Below are 8,557 nucleotides of genomic sequence, written 5' to 3'. Positions count from 1 at the left end.
CGGGACAGTCGTGCGCCCCGGGCTGGCGCAGAGCTGTCTGCGCCGCAGCTGCGCCGCGCGTGCGGGGCCGTCGCCTTGTGACAGTGTCCGCGGGCGGCGGTGGCTTCTCGCTTCAGGTGCCCGCCACATGCCAGGCTCCCCCCCCACCCCCAGCCCACGTCCTGCACGCTGGAGGGGGCGATGCCCCCGGGGGTCAGGAGTTGGACCTTCCGCAGCCCCCAGCCTCGCCGAGGGCAGTTGGAAGGCGCGCGTGCGCGGTGGCTCCTGGGCAGGCCACGTGCGGGGGCGGGGGACGCGGTGGCTGCGCTCTGCGGGCTCCTCCTTCCCCGTGCTTCGCCGTGGCTACTGGCCTGTCTGCTCGGGGCCACATCCTGACCTGCGGGGCCCTCCCCGGCGGGGGGCGGGGAGGGGGCTTTGTCAGACGGCGCGGGGCAGGGGAGACGTCACGCCCAGCCAGCCGGGGAGGTTGCGCGGGAAGCACACAGTTGGGGGGAAGCGGGGCTGTGGGCTTACGGGGCCAGGCTCACCTGGCGTGGAGGGGTCTGTCCGTTGGAGACCCCCTCTCCTTCCCAGGGCGATAGAACCGCGTCCTGAACAGGGGAGCGGGGCGGGGAGCGCGGGAGAGGGACCTGAATGACAGCCTAGCCCCTGCCCACGCAAGGTCCCGCAAGGTCCCGTCGGGGCTCCCGGCTCGCGCCACTGTTCCTTTGGAGGCCAGGCAAGGGGTTCCTCTCTTAGGGGTGCGCCACGGTGCCAGCCACCGAGCCCGTGTCTCCCTGCCCTGCCCGCAGCTTCCTGGTTGGGGACGATGGCCGGGTGTACGAAGGTGTCGGCTGGAACGTCCAAGGCACGCACACCCCGGGCTACAGCAACGCCTCCCTGGGCCTCGCCTTCTTCGGCAGTGAGAACGGTAAGGTCCGCGCTGACCGCCGGCCGGCGAGGTGCCTGCCCTGTCCTGGAGACCCCCGCGTGCACACCCGCCTCTTCGCCTGTGCCACCCTTGTCCTCTCGTGAGGTCTTCTCTCGCCCGGATTCTGTGACCTGGCGGCCTTTCTGTCCTCCTCCTCCCTGGTCTGCTCTCCTGTGACCCTGCCCAAGCCACCGCTCACCCTGCCCAAGCCACCGCTGACCCTGCTCGCGCTCAGGTGTTCGCCATCTCTCCAGGGGTCTGAGGCGTGAGGCACTGAGCTGGCAGAGGCGGAGGTGGACAGGGCCGCTGTCCTCCTCCAGCGGTTGCCACGGGGAGAGCCCCGCGGGCGGCGAGGAAGTGTTTAGCCCCCTGGGAAACAGCAGAGCACAGGACGGGCTGGAGGGGCGCTAAGAGAAATAACCGGCACCTGCCAGGACCCTCGTCGGCCCGCGGGGGCTTGCCTGGCCCCCCAGCGCCTCCGCCCGGACATGGAGGGGTCACCGACGTTGCTTCCAGGAGCTCTGTCCACTTCCTTCCTGTGTCTCAGCTCCCCTGTCCCGCCCACCGGACCAGCTTCCTCCCTTCCCATCTGTCAGCTAGTCAGGCCCAGGGCCACCCCATCCTCCCTCCGGGACCAGCCGGGTTGGCGTTTCTGCTGACAGTTCCGTGTTCTGTGTCACCCTCCTTCAGGCAGCAGCCCCAGCCGTGCCGCCTTGTCGGCTGCGAAGGACCTGGTCGCCTACGCCGTCCAGAAGGGTTACCTGTCGCCCAGTTATATTCAGCCACTTCTCTTGAAAGAAGAGCTGTGCCTGGCCCCTCGGCAGCGGGCGATGCCCAGTAAAGGTGAGGTCCTCAGACCCGCCTCGTCCTCCCAGCGGGCACCGACCACGAGGGGAGGCGTCTGCCGATCGGCATGCACTGTTTTCTTGGACCGAGACCATCTCACGCTGAGATGCGGACAGTTCCGAGACGGGGTTGCCCTGGCCTCTTCCCCTTCCCACGGAGCCTGTCCTGGCACAGACACGTGTGTACACACCTTTGCACTCCATCAACAAGTGTTTACTGAGCAGTGGACACACTACTTGGTGCCGAGGATACGGCTGCGACGGAACCAGACAGAACTTCACTTGTCAGTGAGGAAAGATGGAGCGTGAAGAAATCGACACGTGAGATCCATAGAAGTCACATGGCAAGAGGGCTGTGGAGAAAAATGGGGCAGGGTAAACACACGCACGTGTGAACACACACACGTGTGCGCACACACATACACACACACACACACACACACACATACCCTTCTCATCACAGAAACAGTAGAGCTGCAGTGAGACCACAGAGCTAAGGAAAACTTGAGTTCGCAGGTTATGCTGACGTCAGAGTGAATACATTCCACGCAGATGGATAACAAAACCACACGCTCCGATGATACAGACCGATAGCAGGACGGTCAATAAGCACGGTCAGTCGTCTGACGTTCTCTGCCGGGGTGGACCTTTTCTTAGACTCGAGGACATTTTTTTTATTAACCTTTCTTTGAAATCGTAAACTTCTAAAGTCTCTCTTGCTTTCGGACAGCAGCCATCTTCGATACCGATGATCCGTTCACGTTTGTAGAGCTCGTTATGGATTTCGAATGACTTCCACACACGCGCCATCTGGTCAGGGGCGAGCCGATTCTTGCACTTGGCCCTGCCGCACGAGCGCGCACACCTGCACACATCTGCAGCGCATGGGCAGGCAGGCGGGCGCGCTTCGTCTCTTGAGTGAAATGGCCACGACTTTGTACAACCAACGCTTCCCTACCCCCGGCTCACACCCGGGTTTCCGTAGCTGTTATCAGAGCCTGTAGGTTTTCACTTCTGTCTGTTGGCTGCAGCCACTTGGCCCGGACGACCCCTTTCTGTCGTTTCCCGGAACCCCGTGGCCGAGTGCACGTGAGGATGTGCCCACGGGTGCCACAGGTTGGGGAGACCGAGCAGTAACCCGGCCACAGGGGTGAGGTTGTCCACGTGTGGGCACGGGCGAGTGAGTACCCACGTCCTTGGCTTTTCACCTCGCCACAGACTGCCCCGTCATCGTCCCGCGGGCGGCTTGGGGAGCCAGAGAGACACACTGCTCGAAGATGGACCTCCCGGCCAAGTACGTCGTCATCATCCACACCGCCGGCGCCTCCTGCAACACGTCCGCGGATTGCCGGCTTCGCGTCCGGGACACGCAGGCCTACCACATGGACAGGCTGGACTTCTGCGACATCGGCTATCAGTGAGTGGGATCGGCGAGCCTCCTTTTCTGCGGGGCTGCGTCAGGAAAGGCTGTGGGAGGGACCCGATATTGGCTAAGCCCTCCTTGGTGCCAGGTGCTTTAGGTGACATTGTATTTTATTTGTGCGAGACGCTGGGCCGCGTATCAGTCGGATGTGGCTAAGGGTTAAAAACGGGCACTGGAAGCAAGGGCCACGCCTTTTTACACGACCCATTCTAACCCCGGAGACGCGGCCCCCGCTCTGCCCCCACGGCCCCGAACTTGCCCCACCCCGGCGTTGGACCCCTGCCATACCGCTGGCGCTGTCCCATCTCTGCAGTAGGACGACGACACCTTGTCCATCTGAAGATACAGAGCGAAATCGGAATGCTCTCCCTTGGGTCCGTTAACACCGGGTCCACACGAGACAGACACGTCCGAACCGCGGAAGCTACTTGCGTTTCGTGGAAACGACGTGGTTAGAGCGTGGCAGACGGTGGTCATCCACCTGGGACGTTTCGCCCAGCCCCGAGCGGGTGGGAGCTCGCAGGTGCCTTGTTCGGGCCTGGCTGCCTCTCCCCCTAACTCCCTGAGCAGACAGGAGGAGCCGCCGCTGCCCTTCACGGGACTCCCCACGGCCTCGTGACGGTTGTTTAGTGCCGACGCTAGGGAACGGACGAGAAGTCTGGAAATCCCAAATGGAAAATGCCGGAAGTTTCTCTTCCCGTTCAGTCTTCAGGGACTCGATCCCTGCTCCTCAGCTTCCCAGACCTGCCGTGGTGTCCCCCTCACCGTCCGGCACACGCGACTACCCGTGCGGACCGTGGCCAACACCAGCCTCCCCCTCACTGGCCGCTTTCTAAGTTTTTAACCAACATTCATTGGGCGTCTGCCGTGTGCCCGATGCCCGGCAAGGTAGACACGGTCCCTCTCCCCATGTCCCCTTCCCCTCGGAGGAGAGAGAGGGTAGCGTCTCTACTGCAGAGATGGGACAAGTCACAGTCTGGCGCTGTGGCAGGTGAGGAACAGAATGGACGCAGGATGAGCTGCTAGCCAGGCTCTGGGGGAGTGAGGATGCCGGGGGAGGGCCCCCCGAGGGAGGGGCGTCCTGGCTGGGGTGTGGGCACCGAGCGGGGGGTGGTCAGGCGACGAAGGATGAGGGGCATGTTCCAAGTGAGAGCCTGGGGTCCAGACGGAGCACTTTTCTGCGAGGAATTAATGAAGTTCAGCTCCAGTGTCAAACTGGACTTCAGAGAGGGGAGGGGTGAGGCCGGCCGAGTCACATCGCCAAGGGCCCCGGAGCTGGTCCCGACACACGGACTCCGTTCGAAGGGTCGGACCCTACGATGAGATTCGTATTCTGGCAAAACCACTCTGGGTGTTATTTTAAGAGCGGATGGGAAGAGGGCAGATCTCCAGGCGGGGAGTTTTGTAGCGAGCCAGGCGGGGACCCGGAGCAGCGTCACGGCAGTGGGCACCGAGGGGACAGGAGGAATTTAGAGTGGGAGACGCGAATGACAGGCCGGGACTCACACCGGCCGGGGGCGGGAGCAGGAGGCCTGCAGGTCGACACCCGACTCTCCGGCCGAGGGCACCGCAGAAGGAGCGGGGTCCGCCTGGCACGTGTGATTTTACAGGTGGTGACGGAAGCCATGGGACTGGGTGGTTGTCCAGGAAGAATGATCCGTGCTGAGCGAGCAGAGAGAAGGGGCTGGACGCGGTCCCCAGGAGCGGTGGGCAGACGGCAGGGGGAGAAGCGGAGGGAGGAGAACCAGGGGGCTGCGGCTCGTGGAGGCCCAGGGAAGGCGACATTTCAAGAAGAGAGTGGTCAGCAGGGCAGTCGGCCCAGAAGAAAAACACGCCCCCACTATCCAGCGTCCAGGCGGTCACCGGTCACCCTGCGGGGTCCGATCGGCGGCGGTGGCGTGTGGGGGGCGGGGCCGTGCTGCGGTGGGCTGGGGCGCAGCTGTCCTGCGTGTCACTGTCCGGCCTCGCTTCTCGCTGTCGGGGACTGTGGTGGTTTTTCTTTGTCGCCCCTGTTCACACTGGCACGGAAGAGATGTCGGTCAGATCTGACACGTGGGTGAACGGGGGAGCGAGGGGTGGACAGAGCCGGTTCCTCCCGGGGTGACCCCCTCCGCTTCCCTCCACCCCACCCAGCTTCCTGGTGGGCCAGGACGGCGGCGTGTACGAAGGCGTCGGCTGGCGCTTCCAGGGCTCCCACACGTTTGGGTACAACGACATCGGCCTGGGGGTGGCCTTCATGGGCGACTTCGGGGGTAAGGAGCGGGCATGGGGAGGGAGGGGTTCTGGGTGTGGGACCCCACGTGGCTTGTCCCGGGAGCATGGGGGAAGGTGACTTTGCCGAGCCTGGCAGTGCCAGTGGAACATTTCAGCCTTAAAGGACACAGGTCACCAGGAATGTCCCCAGGGGGAACACTTTCCCGGGTCCACCCGTCCCCGAATCCAGCGCCATCTCCTCAGACCCGTACCCAAGGCACGCACCTGGCAGGAGAGAACACGGTGTTCTGCACTTTGTTGCTTTTACGGCTCAGTCAGCAAATGCAGCCTCTTCCTCAGTAACCATGGCAACACTCTTGGGGGGCACTCCCGCCTGTCACGGCTAAGCCGTGACTGGTCCGGCGGTGCCTGCCGTGTGCTGTGCTGCAGATCTCTCCGAACTTTCTGGAAGAAACACACGGAAACTTGTTTTCTCTCTGCGCCTCCCTGCCACCGGTTCTGTGGTCTTATTGGCTGCGGTGGTGGGTGGGGGGAGGGCGGGGGCAGAGGGAGACAGACATCTGGGCGCTTGTCCCAGCCCTAAGCAAGCGACCCCGAGACCCCGATGATGGATGGGGTGAACGTGTTTTGCAGAAAAGCCACCCAACGCCGCGGCCCTGGGGGCTGCCCAGGCCCTGATCCAGTGTGGGCTGGACGAGGGCTTCCTGGCCCCCAGCTACCTGCTGGTGGGACACAGTGACGTCAGCAACGTGCTGTCTCCTGGGAAGGCTTTGTACAATATCATCAGCACCTGGCCTCACTTCAAACAGCGAGGCACCTCGCAACCCTGAGACTGCTGCTCCCCTGCCCCCCACGCCCCACGGCTGCCGGGCAACCCGTCCTCGCTGCCAGCCCTGTCCAGTCCAGTGGCCCCCAGTCCCCGTAGCTGGGCGGCTCAGCCTCCCCCTCTCAACAGCCTCTCCCCTGGCGCCCGCCTCCTCAGCCTGGTGACAAAATAAAAGTGGTCCCTGCTCGACTTCTCGCTCTCACTGGACGAGCCGCCTCCGCCTGCTGCGCCTCCCCCGCGGTCTGCCCTGTGGTCCTGCGCCCCACCCAGGGCCCAGGTCAGCGCCCCGGCCCCCTCCCTGCTCACACGCCGGCGTGTCTGCACCCGGACGCAGCCTTACTCAGGGCTGGCCTGTGTCCGGATGTGCCCACCCTCCCCACTGGATTTTGAGGTTGTCGGTTTTATCTGTCTCCGTGACCTCAGTCCCTCAGCCATGTGTGGAGTCCAGTAGGCTCTCCAGACGTTCGTGGAAGAAATGGATGAACAAATGAATGAGTGGGTCTGAGTCCCTGCTCCCCTGCCACTTTGCTCATCACCCCTCTTTGGGGAAGCCTTGCTGGACAGTCCCCCCTGCTGCCAGCACCCTCTCTGTCCCCCTCCCCTCCCCCCCCCGCCCCGGTCTGAGGCTCAGAGCCGGCTCCTGTCACTTGTCTGTAATGGTCGCTGTGTCTCCAGGGTCCCCTGTCCCCACCTTCCCAGAGCTCAGAAGGCAGAGACCGTGTAGCCCTGCAGGCCATGGCCGAGTCCACGCACGCCGCCCGGAGCCTGCTGCCTGCCCGTGCCCGGCCGGGCCCCTGGGCGCCAGGCGGGCTGGGTGAGGACCCGGAGTCATGGGCAGTGCAGCTGTCCTGCTGGGCCTTCCTTGCGACCGTCCGCAGCACAGTCCCTTCCCTGGTTCAAACCACGTCCTCGGCTTAGCTCTCGGTGGCCTCCCCAGCGCCTGCCCCAGGCTCCCTGTCTCGTCGTCTCCCATCGAGGGTCCCCCCCGCCCCAAATCGACAATATCGCGTGGTCTGGGTTCTCGTCTTCTCGCAGTTCTGGTCTTAAACACATGGTCGAAGCAAACCCAGAGCGCTCGGCCGGCAGGCGCCTTCGCAGGCGAATCCCGAGCCGTTCCGTTTCAGGCAGCGGCCTCTTCTGTGTCCTCGGTGTAAAGAAGGTCTGCCCGGCTCCCCCGGGTCATACTCGCAGCCCCTCAGAGGGCCGTCGTGAGGGTCACGTGAATTAAATGTGTTAGGGTCTGAGACCCCATGGCCCTCATAGGATAAATGAAGCCAGTGAGGCCTCGTCTCTCTCGCCACTTTGCTGTGATGGTGGCCCTGACTCCTGTGTGCCTGTGGCAGGGAGGGTGTGCCTTCGCCGGCACCAGCCTCGGCTGCCCCGGGGGAGTTTGGCACAGGCCGGTGAGCAGGCTGAGTCCCAACCCTGTGACAGGTAGGGAGAGGCCGCGTCTGGAGGCCCGAAGGAGCCTTTGGTGAGGGAGGGAAGGCTGTCCTCCCCGGCCCCCCGACACTGTCAGGATGGGGGGCCTCTCGAGCTCATCTGGTCAGCGCTGCAAACCACAAACGATGCTGAGTGAACTCTCCTCCGGCTCCAGAAGAGAACACCCATCTGGTGAAGCCCTGTTTCACAGAAAGCTGAAGGACACCGGTGACCTGTTCGAGGTCAGGGTCACCTGTGAGTCACATGAAGGAGGCGGGGCTCAGACTCCCGCCTGGCGCCTTCCTGTCACCCGTCTGCTCAACGTCATCTCGTGGGCCTCCGGTCCCTGGAGTGAGGCGGAGCGTCCCCCCCTCACGCCCCCCAGCCCCCTGCTGTGCAGAATGAGCCAGGTGGGCGTCTGCACCCCACTGCCCATCCCGGGGCGCTGTCCGCACTGCTCCCCCGCCCCTCCTGACCGCTCCACCTCCACCAGGGTTCAATTACAAGGCTGGCTCTTCTGGAAGCTTCCCGCTCCTTCAGACCGGAAGCGACAACCCTCCCCTGGGGTGGGGGTGGACCCGGCCCCACCCCCTGGACCTGGACTTGAGGCTGCGCCCGCCCCCCATCTCTGCGTCTCCAGGCCCTGGCGTGCGGGGGTGGGGTGGGGGTCACCGGTCCGTCTGTGGAGTGGAGGGCTGGGAGCCACACTGGCCGGTGGGGCCAGCGGAAGCCCGGCCAGTCCTGGGACGTCTGCCACCGACTGGACAAGCCGGTGTCTTCCTGTGAAACGTCGCGTTTCTCACAGGTTAATTCCGTCTTGAGTCCAGGCTCGCCAGTGGCCCCCTCCCCCTGTCCCCCCACCAATGTGGGATTTGAGGGAAGACACTCTCCAGCACATGCCCCCTACCCTCAGGGGC

At 64.2% G+C, this 8,557-nt stretch overlaps 1 protein-coding gene across 1 annotated transcript in view; it reads left to right on the top strand.

Annotated features, from left to right (window-relative positions):
- PGLYRP4 (peptidoglycan recognition protein 4) overlaps positions 1 to 6,280 on the top strand; it is a 10,527-nt gene extending 4,247 nt beyond the window's left edge. Inside the window, exons 6-10 of the mRNA XM_023523876.1 lie at positions 792 to 910; positions 1,601 to 1,753; positions 2,974 to 3,172; positions 5,312 to 5,430; positions 6,026 to 6,280. Of these exons, the coding sequence (XP_023379644.1) occupies positions 792 to 910; positions 1,601 to 1,753; positions 2,974 to 3,172; positions 5,312 to 5,430; positions 6,026 to 6,222 (787 nt within the window). The 3' untranslated portion in view covers positions 6,223 to 6,280. The remainder of the gene's footprint in view (positions 1 to 791; positions 911 to 1,600; positions 1,754 to 2,973; positions 3,173 to 5,311; positions 5,431 to 6,025) is intronic.
- The last annotated feature ends 2,277 nt before the right edge of the window (positions 6,281 to 8,557 follow it).

This window comes from Pteropus vampyrus, unplaced genomic scaffold (assembly GCF_000151845.1).
Source record: "Pteropus vampyrus isolate Shadow unplaced genomic scaffold, Pvam_2.0 Scaffold426, whole genome shotgun sequence".
NCBI classification, from domain to species: domain Eukaryota; kingdom Metazoa; phylum Chordata; class Mammalia; order Chiroptera; family Pteropodidae; genus Pteropus; species Pteropus vampyrus.
This window is presented reverse-complemented; position numbering and strand designations above follow the sequence as displayed.